We start from the raw sequence: 13,833 nt of genomic DNA, 5'->3' as shown, positions 1-13,833 counted from the left end.
AACCGGATTTACATGTCATCCTCTCTCACGGATTACGGTGGAGAGGGCATTTGACGTTATACTGTTCTATCGTGCTGAATTCTTCCAGTGTCCAATATCAAGTACTCCCTGCGGCAATGATCCCCTCGATCCTTTGGGCCAGGGTACTGGCCGTTACACGTTACATCCATCGTTCTAAACAATGTCGGGATAGCCTCTTACCGAGTGGGTGCGAACTATGAGAGATCTCGGTGTGGATCATACACAAAATCCCAACTTTTGCTCAACAACTGGATGTTTTCAATGGCAGTGACTGAGATGTCAATCTCTCAACTGGGATGGTGATTCCCGGATACAATGCGAACGATTGGGGTCAAAATAACCCGAGGTTTACTATGTACAAGCTTGCAAAACAAACCCGCTCTCACTTGTAATATCGTCCTTTTCAACAACGAAGGTCATTGTACCGGTATAATAAGCTTTGCCTTCGACACGAACGATGACTCCTTGTCGCGACTGGCTATTCTCGCCTTCAATGCGAATATTATCCTCAACAATCGTTGCCGCAAAGGCTCCGGTGTTGAATTGATTTGAGACGAGTGAGTTGTATGCCCAGGGCTGATTCGTCGTTCTTGTCTTCTTTACATGAGCCAGAGCCATACGTGCAGCCACACAAGAGCCGGTCGGGGATCGGTCAACTTGGTCCTCAGCGAAGAAGCAAAGGCCAGTCTCAGCTCCGTCAACGCCATTGGGCTGATGTCCGATGGAAAGATCTGTGACCATGACAGAGTACAGGAAAGACAGCCTCTTATCTTCTGGATGCTGCAATGCTTCAGATACATTGGGTAGAGTAACCAAATGGCGTTTGAGCCTTTTCACGGCGACCGTCACAGCTTCGAAGTCGAAATTGCGCAGTCCATTGAATCCAAGCTCATGGATATCCACCAATGCATAGTAAGCACCACCATACGAAATATCGATATTGATCGAGGGTTTGTCGCCCAGCTCCGGCCATCTCACTTCAGGCGGGATAGGTACCTCCAAATTTGTCGCGGCGCAGTACGCCGGTGTTGAGAGGAATGTGACTGAACGAGATGGATCCGATTTCTGTCCATCTGCGGTAGTTGGAACCACCACGCGCACAAGGCCACACGGTGCATGGAGGTTGACCTTCACCTCGCGGGTGTTTAGGTCTGGCTTTAATTCATCGCGTCGCGGAAACACGTTCAAGTCATGAGTGTCAACCAAGAATCGGCCCAGCGCAATCGTGGCATGTCCACACATTGTGGAGAATCCTCCATTGTGCGTAAACAATGTACCAACGTGCGCCTCACCCGACTGAACGAGCTCTGTCTCCGGAATGATGATGGCGCCGTACATGGCATAATGACCGCGTGGCTCGAGCATGAGGCGCTTGCGGATATTATCGTATTGGCTCTTGGCTTGGTCTCTCTTCTCCAGGAGGGTGCCGGTAAGATGAGGGAACCCGGAGTAGATGATGCGGGTCGGCTCGCCCGTAGTGTGCATGTCAATGCATTTGATAACCTCCCCATGGGGATTCTGTTCGAGTTGTTGCACGATATCCATGGTGTAGCTAATGTGGAGGAGTCATACGAGATTGGAGATATCGGGGGGTTTGTTTTCCATTGCACGTTCGGGTGCTGCGTCCGCCTTCGCTCTCGGTTGCCGCTTCCGCGGATGAATGACATTTAACAGATGTAGACGTTTATGAGCCAAGTAACCTCTACAATTCACCGTTTTGGTTATATCGAACGGGCTGTCAGTTCTGACATCCTTTCAAAACTTTCATCACAGCAATGTCAGCTGTTGTTGCGCTCTTTGGTCGTCCTGGATGGTTTACGGGGACCGACTTGACTGTGCCGTGAGTTGGCAGCGTCCTATACTGGCATGCTCTTGAAAAGTATTTAACCATCGAGAAGTATAAAGAAGACGTTCAGGCTGCTTCTTTGGGATTCTAGTGTGATTCGATCCCGATGCAGCCGGGTGCATGTACCCGATCTCGGTACACCTCTCCGAGCTCTGAAACCATCACGTTCAATCAAGCTTATTGATCTGTAGTCAATCGTCTCTAGATATCATTTCGATGTTTTCTCTGTGGCGTGAAAGAAGTTGGTCGCATCACCATGGTTGACCATCACGACGGCATCCCAGCAAAGAAGTTAGCAAGAGCATCAAAATAAAGCTATCTGAGCATCCTGCTAATGAGCGTGATTTATATAGGACTGGAGAACCATCAGGAGCTATGTGTGGATTACTGTGAATCACCTTCTTCGGCCAGGAACGGATGAGGTTGCCTTTCGTGGTAAGTCTTTCCCTTCGGGGTTGACACGTTCTGCTCTCATATTCGAAGCTAATGGGTGCCTCCCCAGGCCAATCACGAATCGCAAGTAACTCGATCTTTTCGCTTGTCAGCACATACAGGCAACGGACATTCTTGGAATTACAGCAACCAATCGAGGATGACGCGTTCAAGCCCTATCGAGTCTTGACAGATGGGTTCCTGTGCATGCAGATGATCAGCTCTTGGGATCAGCGTTTGACCAAGTTCGAATCATTCACGCGCTAAAGACCATGCCTCCTGCCTATGTTTCTGATCTCCTGCAACCTTCTTCGTCATTGCGTCTTCTCGGAAAAGGTCAACCGCAAACTGTGAAAGGCAAGTTCAGATTCTCGGCATGGGAGCCAAACCCAGTCTCGTTTTTGAGCTCTTCCTATGGAGCCTCCAATGGATCTCTTCGATCCTATCGGTGAATATGGAGTTCCAACTCACACATGATGAGCCACTGCCGACAATCAACCGGATTTCCAGGAAACTGCTGGCCCAGACGGCCACGCACACTGTTCCGTTTCGTGAATCCTCGGCGGGGCCAGTCTGCAAAAGCAAGAAGAAAGCTGAGACGCATTCTGTGCGACTAAGTGACTTGAAACTGTCGCCTGTTCAATGGGTCCAGCATGGATTGGCCACCGTTATTGGCCGTGAGACACAGGCATTGGTTGCTCGCGCCGAGGATTGTGGAAATGGTTCAAAGAACTGCATTGACACAGCCACAATCGAAGTTCCAATAATGTCTCCCCAGCACGAAAGCGTTTGTGCCAACCTTCGATTCCTGTCTTATATCCCGATCTTATGCGATACAGATTTGCTTTTCCTATTCTCCCTCAAGAAAGATTATCAGGTCATCGGCCATCAGTCTCCGGGTTTTTTTCCAAATAACGGGATCGAGTTGATTAATAGCAATCTTGGATTTAGTGACGCGTGCTTTCTTGGAGATGATCGGAGCAAGCGAACATCTGTGTGGAAAATAAAACTAAATAAGCGGATGTCTAACGAGGCGCTTACCTTCACTGGTGAGCACTCAGATAAGAGGGGAAAGCTTCCAGGTGCCAGGGGGTAATAATATATACGATATCTCTTCAAAATCTTCTCAATATATACTTTTTTGAACTTCCGAGCTACGATTGCTCAACAATGGCTTAAGTGCCACCGATAGGGTTGGAAACGGGACTTGAGCCATCAGAATCTCTATAAAGAGGAGAATAGAGGTAACGAAATTCCGATACTGAGGATGGCATGGAGAAGAGAAAGGAAGAGAGCTATTCAAAGCAGTCTACGGGCTTAGGAACAGTACGATCTAGCGGGCGGTGAGAGTGGGCAGAATCGTCACCAGATTTATATACTTCGGACTACGAGCTACTGTGGACGCCAGCGTTAATAGTTCAATTGTCTTCCATGAGAGGTATAGAATGACTATATACTTTAGCGTTATATATTATCATTAAATGAAACGCCTAGAGAACGCCCCAAGGAGAATAGCTAAGAAAAAAGAAAAGACAAGGTCCAATCATTGAATGATACACTTCTTGGGTAGACCACATGGTCCTTCATTGTCCTTCTCTTTTTTAGCTGGCTCCTGAGAACCCTGCTGCTGGGGAGCCTCTGTCTTCTTTGGCGCCGTAGCAGGGGTCGAGCTCTCCGGCTTCGACTCGGCACTGCCATGCAGTCACTGGACCTTGGAGACGGTCTCGTAGAAAGCCTTACCCTGGGCAGTGGCAATCTCGAGCTCCAGGGCGGTAGGCTGGCGAGAACCGTCGGCTCCCTATGGTTGTATTTGTCAGCCTATATCATGAAGTTGGGGTGGAATTTTGACTTACGGCGAAAGTACCGGCACCCCAGGCACTGCCACCGTGGACCTCGTCCAGGTTGGAGAGCAGAGGGAAGACAGTGCGATACCCTAACGGTGTATAAATGAAGCCGTGATGGGCCAATGTCGACATCGCAGCCAAGCAAGTCGATTCCTGACCACCACCCTGGGTGCCAGTGGAAACGAACAGACCGGCGTACTTGCCCCAGTAGCCACCCTTGGCCCAGATGCCGCCAGTCTTGTCCCAGAAAGTCTTCCACTGAGCAGGGAAGTTACCGTAGCGGGTAGGGATACCGAAAAGGACGGCGTCGTAGTCGAGGAGCTCGGTGGGCTCAATGATAGGGACATCGGACTTGGAGGGGGCGTGCATCTTGGCCAGCACATCCTCGCTGAGGGTCTCGGCGATCCTAGGCAATGTTTAGCAATAGTCGTGTCAGATATGAGGGTGACACGCACTGGAAAACATCGGCGGAACCACCGGCGGCCTCAATGCCCTTCTTCTCAGCCTCGGCCAGGGTCTTGATGTGACCGTACATCGAGTACTATGACCGTTAGTGAAAGACGAGGTAGGGATTGGAGTGATACATACGTAGACAATTGCAATCTTGGGAGCCATGATGAATGATATTCAGGGTTTGTGAAGAAACTGAGGAATGAGAGGAGGGGGCCGGGACGTACAGGACTTTATATCAAAAGCCATCGCCTGGCATTCCGCGATTAGCAACGTTGCCCGCAGTGTTACAGAGCAAATCAGTCATCGATGACAGAGCATATGCACTCTATGATTGGTTGTAAAGGATCCACCCGGATATAGCTCATGTTTAGGCCATTCTTACTGAGAACTGACAAATGAAAAATCTACTCGAATGGGGGCGTTGGTCTAGTGTTTCTTTGCGAACCCTTGTTATTTCTCACGGAATCATACTATTTTATCTAGCATCTTGCTACCATCCTGGACTAGCGATTCTGCTAAACATAACCCTTGAGATGTCATGATGTCATACACTCCAACCATGATGCTACACCCTGCTTGCGAGCATGAGCCTGTAGCTGCGAACATATGCTGGGCTTCTTAAGTTTCTTGTAAGCTGACTCGGGTGGGTTCCCTCCGGTGGGGGAACCTAAAATGGATACTGGTGCCAGCACTATACGGTACGGACATACATCTACAGTACAGTGATGTACGCAATGGCGGTGAATCCAACTGAACCAACTCATGGAAAATAATGGGGCATATTTATTTGAATCTGAAATCCAAACTGGGGTATCTACTGGCCCAACAAAAACCGTAAACCAAGCCCCCTTACCGGGGTACACTCCATGCCATGCAATGTCGCCCATAAAAAAAAACAGACAGATAAGAGGTCCAGCTATCCCCTGCCGCGCCCACGGAAGCGCCCACGGCCGAAACCACCACCCCGCCCCCTCTCGCTTCGCCATTCCCTTTCCCGTTCCTTCTCGCGTTCTTGTTCTTCCCGAATGAGGGCCTTTTCATGTTCCAATTCTTCCTCTGTCTTCTCAGTGCGCATAGTGGGTCGTGGGAGGTTTTCTGTCCATCGGGGATGAGCATCGGCACAGCCTTTTCCCTCCGGACAAAAGCCAGCCAGGTAGAAAAGACATAGGCGCCGACGGACGTGGCGTTTTGCACAGAGAGGTCCCAGCTCACAGTATCCGCGGTCGTAGTGTTCACAAGGTGGCAGGCGGGCCTCTTCCCGGACGTGTTGGTAAAGGCAGTCGTCCCCGTTGGTACAATATCCGGATCGTGAGAATGATTGGCATTCGGGCATTCGTCGCAGGTTGTATTCGTGGAGGTATTCACACTTCAAGCCTTTCTTGCATAAGCCCTTGAGGAAATGCTTGCAGACCAGTGATCCGTGTGTGGTAGAAGGTGCCATTCCGGAGGCTGTGGTGGTCGACGTTGTCACACGGGATGGAGTAGGATGGCGATCTGGACAGGCAGGCCCCAGTGGACAGTGTCCTTCACTATAGGCTTTGCAGACGGGTACATCGCTGGCGAGTCCGAAGCCGAAGCTCTTGCGGAGAAAGGGTGTAAAAGTGAAGTCGTTGTAGCTTGGATCGCGGGTAGGTTCAGCGGAGATGAATTGCACAGCGGCACTTTGTGTGTCAGCAGCCATGATGTTTCTGAGCTTGAGCGAAGCTCAAGGAGATGACAGGCGCAGAGGTAAGTGAAGGCGCTCGACGCGACCACGACTCTCTTGGGCGCAGAATTTCAGCGAGGAAATAGTGAGATCAGTGTCTCAATCTTTCTTGAGTTAAATTTGTTGAAACAGCAGGCAGATGTTCACGTGTGAGAGGAACGACTCTTCGCATGGTGAAAGAGCTGTCTAGGATGTTCTCCGGTTGTCGCCTTACAAATCAGGTGGCAAATGTTTGGCTGGTTTGCATTTGTCACTATTTACGGGCCGTGAGAGAGCGGTTTTCGATTTGTTACAGGTTACAAGCAATATCCATTGTCTCATATGATTTTGCAAGCTCTGGAACTTGGCCGTAATCTCTAGGTTTGGTTATTCATTCGCATTAAAAATCATTTGCTACACAAATTATACCACCAGGACGGCATTTATATCAGGTCTTTATTGAGATTGGACGTGATATAGCTTGACTGATGTATGCTCTAATTCTACAGCTTGTGATAAAATCCAAGCTGTTGATCCATCACATCTGTAATCATCGTCTCGTAAGAACGCCATTTGATCCCAAGCTCTCTTTCCGCCTTGGTGGTATCGAGTGGCGATGAAGCAAGCTGAATATCCTCGGTGATCTTGGCCCCAGAATCAGGATACAATCTCTTCACAATGCTTGTAATCGCAGGACCAGTTTCGCTGGGTCCAGCCAGCAAATACTTCGAGCCATCAGGAATTTTTGGGTCCAGCACTTTGACGTGCGCTTCGGCCACATCCTGGATATGAACACCTCTGCTTGCAGCGCCGTTGTTTTGCATGATCAGACTCCAGAGAAGGCCGTTGGATCCTGCTGCAACTTCCTCGGCTGAGGTTTGCATAGGGTTATGGCCCCATACAAATACTGGGTGCAGCGTCACCAATGCGAAGTGTGGCTTGGTTGTTGCCCGGAAGTCCCAGGTTGCTTTGTTGGCAAGGAGCTTGGAAGCCTGGTACAGACGCATGGGTGTTGCTGCTGGGTTCTCTGGATTTTCAAATGAGCCGTTCTCATCGACGGAGAAGTCCCAGTCATTGTCCTCTATATAGGCTTTTAACATCATGCTGACACGAACTTAGGAACATCTCCGAGGGCATCTTACCTTTGATTACTCCTCCAGCAGGAACGCCAGTCATTGGCATCAACGCAGCAACAGAAGAGGTCACAACAACCTTCTTGATACTGGGAATCTTGGCTGCGGCCTTGAGCAAGTAAGTCGTGGCTTTCACAGCCGGGGTGAAATATGTCTCCTTGTTGGTTCCATGAACAAGGGGTGATGCCAGATGGAAAATGTAGTCCACGTCGTTTAGCTTGCCATTGAATGCCGTTTCACTGGTGAGATCTGGAACGATAACATATTCGACTTGATTGCTGTATTCGGAGAGGACAGATTGCAGCTGCTCAGAGGGTTTGCGCAGACAAAGTCGTACTTTATAACCAGCCTTGAGTGCTTCAACAGCAGTGGCACTGCCAATAAAGCCAGTGGCGCCAGTTATGAAGATCAATCCTCTCGACATGGTGATGTGTCCTTTGTTGTGTGCCGCGGGGTGAAGGAGACCAAATCTGGGGGCCGTTATTAGTGTCGCTTATATACACATGGATCCAATTTATGAATTTGTCATCTGAAATCTATTGTATTCTGTCAATAGCTGTGATCGAGAACGGTGCAATTAACCCCCGATAGTTTCAGTTCCCACACTTCGACCGACGGTGGTGTCATGTCCTAATGGACAATCAAGATTGACTAATAATTAATGAAGAGTAATCGATAAATATTTCATACTCATTTTTGGCATGACCGTTCAAAGAAAACCACGTTGCTTGATATTGTAATCCAAGTTCGGCCGAGGTTGATGAAATGATCAAAGCCGTAGGGTGCCACCCATTGGGTCACCAACGAATTAAATAATTTTATATCACCCTATCTCCCCGAACTGACACCTAGAGTATTCTATGAAGCTCGGCATATCCAATGCATCGATTAACGATGATCATGCCTAATATATTCCGTGAAGGGGCTTTTCAGCTGTCGAAAACTATAAGAGCAATCTCGTAAGAACCAGCTGGCGATATGATCATCCACCTTGAAACCAGTCTCTATCAGTTTCAGTAAATCATTAGAACAAACCTCCAAGTACCTGTCTGGTACATCAAACATAGTCCAAACAACATCATCCCGACCGAGAAAGAACCACTCGCCAAGTCGAATCACCGATCTCTACGTCTCCCTGCATTTTACGTTCAAGTCCATTTCATCGAGGATGTTCCCGGTACAGCCATTGTTGGCGGCAAAGTGCACCCTCATTTCGCCGCCGTGACGATCTATCATGTTGCTCGTGCGTTCCAGAGTGACGCAATGAAGCAGAAATTCTTGACCGGCATTGGCAATATCCCGAATCTATTTTTTGAGACAAAAGAAATGGAATGGGAATATCTCATTGCGGAGGCTTTGAGAGATTTGTGGAAGATGAATGGCCTGATTGAACCACAGTCTGGCTCCGAGAGAGAAAAGAGATGGGCGCAACTGAACAAGGCCATGAAGCTGTCGTGACCAAAGAGAAGCGAGGTATACATAAGCATGTACAGATTGGCCGATCATCTCCTGATCATCTCCTGATCATCGCCTCTAGGCCGAACTGGTGTTTCAAAACAAGCGCTAAGTGTTCAGCTGCCTTAATTGGGCATCATGTTGATTACCCAAAGCTATTAGCTTGAACATGGTTCGCAGTTGTGTGCAATGCTGTAATTAGACAGGGCCCCTGCAGACGTCAGCATTCTAGACCGAGAGATCAGCGCGGAAAAGCGAATTGCTTTGGGGGCCATAGACATCCCTGCCTATACTTCCCTAGCCTCATATAATAAGCTCATTCTCAGCCAATCATCTCCGCTGCTAACCGATTTAACGATCCAAGATCTTCCAACTGATCGGAAAAAAAGCAAATCTTAGTTCCAAGCTACATCGTAGCGAAGTGCCGTTCTTGTCCACCGGGCCAGAATTGACGCAGGATGCGCGAGGCGTCGAACATACGAGTTCCGGGGATCGGCTGCGCAAACTCTGCAAGTATCACGGGGTGCATTCTTGCTTATGCAGATCAAGCCAATTGGAATGCCTCATTTCACTACCCTTGTCAGATCTCACCGGAACCCGGGGTTTATACCGTTACCCCGTATTGAGCGCTTGGGGACCTGAGCCTTGCCCCAGTATAGTAACCCGCGAGAAGCATCACAAGTGGCAGTGATGCAGGTATTAGCCGTTGGGTACTTTGGAAACCTCATGCATGTGGAACTCATGCCGCGCATCCACCCCGCACATTGTATCCATTACTGATCGCCTGGTCACACCAAAGGGGGAGAAAGATGAGTTTTGTACCTGTTACTCCTGCATCATCGAGCAAACAGTCCACGTGACAGATTCCAAAACAGGAAACCACATTTCCCCACAGCTTCTTCTTCTTCTTCTTCTTCTTCTTTTGTTTATATTCGTCGCGAGATTCATCAATCAAACACACAATGTTCTCGGCTGCCAGTGCTCTGTTTCGCCGACGGGATCGCAACCCCACCTCGGAGAGCGCCTATGAGGTGCCCTTTTACACTAACGCGGCGTACTATCCAAACTGGAGAATCTATCGAAAGGAGCCTCCCTCTTCATTGAGACTTGGATTTATATCACATGTGTTCTATGCATTTGCCTGGTATGAACAGCCAATCATGGTTATCCAGTGTGCGAGATTGGCTGACGCGCTAACCTCGAACTGGTCTCATGCAGGGTGAAAGAAGACGGCACTGTTTATGTACGCAGGGAAATGATTCACTATTGAACATTTGCTGATAGGTTGCAGTTGAGTGATGAGTGGGCTGATACCCAGATGCCGGTTGACGGCACCGAGGGGTGCCTTCGGGCCTTCGTTCAGCTGAAGCAGCAGTACTCTCAGATGAGAGTCATTCTCTCCGTTGGAGGAGGTGGCAAAGGAAGTGAGAACTTCGCTGCTGTTGCCCGCAATAAGTCCTCGCTGGAGACGTTTGTTCGTACCGCGCGGGGATTAGTGGATCAGTTCGGACTTGACGGTATCGACGGTAAGCTTCCGTGTTGCTTCCCTAAACAGTTTGCTCTAATCGAGAGATGTAGCTGATCATGTTGCTGCATAGTTGACTGGGAGCACCCGGCGGACCCTAAACAAGGAAAAGATTATGTCCGTATGCTTGCACGCCTACGCGAAGTGCTTCCCGCCCCGCGATACGTCCTCGCTACCTGCCTTCCCGCTGGTCAGTGGGCCCTGCGGAACATCGATCTCGGCGCTGCATCCAAATATTTGGACATGTTGAACCTGATGGCATACGATTTCGCTGGTCCATGGGACCCTGAAAGCGGTCATCATGCCAAGCTTTCCGGACCAGGTGTTTCTGGTGAATCGGCAGTGGACTATGTGGTTTCCCAGGGAGTACCTCGTCGAAAGGTCATCCTTGGTGTTCCAGTCTATGGACGGTCATTCCTAGGTAGCACCGGACCAGGCCAACGATACACTGGCCATGGTGGAGAGGAGGGTGTCTTTGATTATCGCGATTTGCCGCGGCCAGGGACCCAAGAGTACCACGACAAACAGGCAGCAGCATCATTTTGTGTTGGAGGAGACGGAGGATTTGTCACATACGATACCCCTGACACAGTGCAACAGAAAGCAAAGTATGTGACGTCGTCGAAATTAGGAGGACTGTTTTATTGGCATGTCTGCTCTGATGCCCGTGGACCCAGAAGTCTGATCGAGACTGGTTACAACACCTTACACGATATGTGAAAGGCATTATATCATCGCCAGGAAAACAAAAGTTTAGTTTTGAGGTCATGAAATAATAATTCTCTTGAAGACGGCACATTACGTAGACTGGCAGCCGTGGGAGAGGTCTAGGGCGACTCATTCTCTAGGGAGGCCAACGTTTCTTTTTTTCCTTTAGCCTCAGCGATATCATTATCAGACCTGTCGTGCCTACCATCAAAGCAGTGAGCCGCCTTCGGCGCTTTTGCGGAGGCTATACGAGCCGAGCGACGTCAACTGGGACCGAGGTACACCTGAGAGTCAGTCAACTCAACTTTCCCCGCATTTTGACATTCCAGATATTGTTTTACATTCTTCACTCAATAACTTCAGCGTGCAATGTCTCCATCATCTGCCCCTCAGCCGGCGACTGCGGATATTGGCTATATGACCGAGCCTGGTCCGTTGGACAACACATACTCTTCCGATACAAGCCTCCAACGAGCGCTTTCATGTAAGCACTCGTTGCGTTACGAAGTAAACGAAGTAAGATCGAATCTTAACTCTTTTAGGGTACCTTCCATCCGCGACACTGCAATCTGTAGAGCAGCATTTCACACAGCTCGGTGCCGAGGCTATTTCCGACCAGATCCGTGAATGGAGCGGTGACGCTGAGCGCAATCAACCTTACGTGAAAAGCCATAATGTTTGGGGTAGACGATATGACTATGATCGATTGGTGACTACTGAGGGTTGGAAGCAACTCGGCAAATGGGGTGCTCGGAACAGGTAGGCACCCCTGCAAATCAGACTGCATAGGTTGACTAACTTGAGGTGACTAGAATTGTGTCTGCGGGTTATGATCCAGCCTTGGGTGTCGATAGGAGAACAGTTCAATATGCATTGTGAGGACTCTTTCAGATGGATGGGATATAGTCACTTACTGTTTACGACAACAGAAACTACCTGTACTCCCCTTCTTCAGGTCTTTACTCGTGTCCGATCAGTATGACCGATGGGGCTGCTTTTATCCTTTCCTCTAGGATCGGAAAGCTTCCCGTCAATCACCCATTCCATGCTGCCTTTAAAGGGCTGACTTCCGAGGGAGATGACCATTGGACTTCTGGACAGTGGATGACCGAGCGAGCTGGTGGAAGTGATGTGCAAAACACCGAAACCTGGGCTACATACTTACCCCTGCCCGAAGGCTCAGGGGCTGATCCGCTGGGCGATGGAGATTATCTCATCAACGGATTCAAATTCTTTTCGTCCGCGACAGATGCCAACCTTGCTCTCTTGCTCGCGAGAACACCCTCTGGAAAGCTCAGCACATTCCTCGCGCCACTCCGACGGACAGTCGTCGGACCCGATGGTGTCTCCAAGGTTGTATCGAATGGAGTCAGGATCCACCGTCTGAAAAACAAGCTAGGGACGAAGGAGTTGCCCACAGCTGAATTGGAACTCAAGGATATGCGTGCCCATCTAGTCGGTGAATTGGACCAGGGTATTGTCACCATCGCACCACTGCTCAATGTCACCCGCATCCATACCTTTGTCGGATCCCTGTCCGGCTGGCGTCGGGCCATTAGCATCACAAAAAGCTTCGCCAAGGCCCGGACTACCGTCGGAGAACCTCTCTGGTTGATTCCCATGCATCTCCGACTTTTAGCAGATCTGGAAGTGAAACACCGGGGTGGTATGGCACTATCCTGGTTCACGGTCGCTTTGTTCGGGCTTGTCGAGAACAGATCGACGGCTTCTACGAAGCTCGCGCACCTTCCACAGCCTGGGAAAGAAGCCGAAGTGGTTTTCCGTACTTTGACTGCTACCTCAAAGGCTGTAATAAGCAAGATGGCTACCCATGGGATCATCGAATGCCAGGAGTCCATGGGCGGAGTCGGCTATATGGATGAGGCCGACGAACCCGAGTTCAACATCTCTCGCATCCTGCGGAATACTTCGGTTAATTCAATCTGGGAGGGAACCACCAATGTCCTCGCCAGTGAGATGGTTCGATTTCTTCTCAAGAAGGATAATCTAAACATCTTCAGAGTATGGATTGATCGTACTTTGGCTCTTATTCAAACAGCCAGTCTACGCGATGCTTTGGTTTCTGCCTGGTTTGCACTTCGCGCTAGGTTCTCGAAGAATGACCCTGCTACAATAGTTGCCGATGCGCGTCGTTACATGTTCACCCTTGCGTGGATTGTTTCCGGAGCCCTGTTGGCGCTGGACTCTGAACGTGATCGTGACCCTGTAAGCACGGAGATTGCCCGTCGCTGGATCCTGAGTGCCGAGGGTGGCGTGGGCGACATGGTATTCCATGATATCGCTACAGCTCATGGTTCTGCTACCACTGTCTCTTCGGACGAGGAGCATCTACAGTGGGACTGTCGCATCGCCTGGGGTGTTGAGTTGCCTGCAAATCGTGCATCTGGACATCGGTCGTTGCAAAATGCAAGCGCAAAGCTGTAGTTAACGAAGCTATTCGCAGACTGGAAACAATTTGCAAATTAAGCTACGTCGTATTATCTCAATGTTCATGTTTGCCTTCTATGCCTAACATAGTAGCCAATCCATAGTTTGCATCATTGCCATATTTGACTTGTCTGATTCAAAGCTCCACAGTCTTACTCTGCTACATACAACAGAATCCAAAGGTCCTTTCACGCACCCCACCCCATCCTTTTCAACTGATCTAGGTGGTAAAATTAAGGCACTCGGAACCGGTGGAGAAAGTGGCCAAAAAAGAGGTTAACTTA

The 13,833-nt window shown here is 49.5% G+C and overlaps 7 protein-coding genes across 7 annotated transcripts; 3 read left to right on the top strand and 4 right to left on the bottom strand.

Annotated features, from left to right (window-relative positions):
* Positions 1–372: 372 nt before the first annotated feature.
* N7508_010987 (putative proline racemase) lies at positions 373–1,566 on the bottom strand (the record flags this gene model as incomplete). The annotated part of the gene is made up of 1 exon (XM_058469047.1): positions 373–1,566. One exon carries the CDS (start codon positions 1,564–1,566, stop codon positions 373–375), a length of 1,194 nt encoding a protein of 397 aa, XP_058316893.1.
* Positions 1,567–3,842: 2,276 nt separating this feature from the next.
* Positions 3,843–4,758, bottom strand: pst2 (putative NADH-quinone oxidoreductase Pst2; the record flags this gene model as incomplete). The annotated part of the gene is given in 5 exon segments (XM_058469046.1): positions 3,843–3,990; positions 4,006–4,097; positions 4,153–4,549; positions 4,599–4,684; positions 4,732–4,758. The coding sequence occupies 5 exon segments, from the start codon at positions 4,756–4,758 to the stop codon at positions 3,843–3,845; spliced, it is 750 nt and encodes a 249-aa protein (XP_058316892.1).
* Positions 4,759–5,512: 754 nt separating this feature from the next.
* yth1 (cleavage polyadenylation factor RNA-binding subunit YTH1) lies at positions 5,513–6,277 on the bottom strand (the record flags this gene model as incomplete). Its single annotated transcript, XM_058469045.1, has 1 exon — positions 5,513–6,277. The coding sequence occupies one exon, from the start codon at positions 6,275–6,277 to the stop codon at positions 5,513–5,515; it is 765 nt and encodes a 254-aa protein (XP_058316891.1).
* Positions 6,278–6,783: 506 nt separating this feature from the next.
* N7508_010984 (uncharacterized protein) lies at positions 6,784–7,837 on the bottom strand (the record flags this gene model as incomplete). The annotated part of the gene is made up of 2 exons (XM_058469044.1): positions 6,784–7,361; positions 7,423–7,837. 2 exons carry the CDS (start codon positions 7,835–7,837, stop codon positions 6,784–6,786), a joined length of 993 nt encoding a protein of 330 aa, XP_058316890.1.
* Positions 7,838–8,313: 476 nt separating this feature from the next.
* N7508_010983 (uncharacterized protein) lies at positions 8,314–8,871 on the top strand (the record flags this gene model as incomplete). The annotated part of the gene is made up of 2 exons (XM_058469043.1): positions 8,314–8,372; positions 8,442–8,871. 2 exons carry the CDS (start codon positions 8,314–8,316, stop codon positions 8,869–8,871), a joined length of 489 nt encoding a protein of 162 aa, XP_058316889.1.
* Positions 8,872–9,830: 959 nt separating this feature from the next.
* On the top strand, positions 9,831–11,113 carry N7508_010982 (glycoside hydrolase family 18 protein; the record flags this gene model as incomplete). Its single annotated transcript, XM_058469042.1, has 4 exons — positions 9,831–10,012; positions 10,087–10,111; positions 10,160–10,394; positions 10,467–11,113. The coding sequence occupies 4 exons, from the start codon at positions 9,831–9,833 to the stop codon at positions 11,111–11,113; spliced, it is 1,089 nt and encodes a 362-aa protein (XP_058316888.1).
* Positions 11,114–11,470: 357 nt separating this feature from the next.
* Positions 11,471–13,546, top strand: N7508_010981 (putative acyl-CoA dehydrogenase; the record flags this gene model as incomplete). Its single annotated transcript, XM_058469041.1, has 4 exons — positions 11,471–11,585; positions 11,644–11,860; positions 11,914–11,976; positions 12,031–13,546. The coding sequence occupies 4 exons, from the start codon at positions 11,471–11,473 to the stop codon at positions 13,544–13,546; spliced, it is 1,911 nt and encodes a 636-aa protein (XP_058316887.1).
* Between the last annotated feature and the right edge of the window lie 287 nt (positions 13,547–13,833).

This window comes from Penicillium antarcticum, assembly GCF_028974205.1.
Source record: "Penicillium antarcticum strain IBT 31339 chromosome Unknown utg000009l_segment0_segment0, whole genome shotgun sequence".
Classification (NCBI taxonomy): Eukaryota; Fungi; Ascomycota; class Eurotiomycetes; order Eurotiales; family Aspergillaceae; genus Penicillium; species Penicillium antarcticum.
Note: the sequence above shows the minus strand (reverse complement) of the source record. Positions and strands in the feature narration are given on the sequence as shown.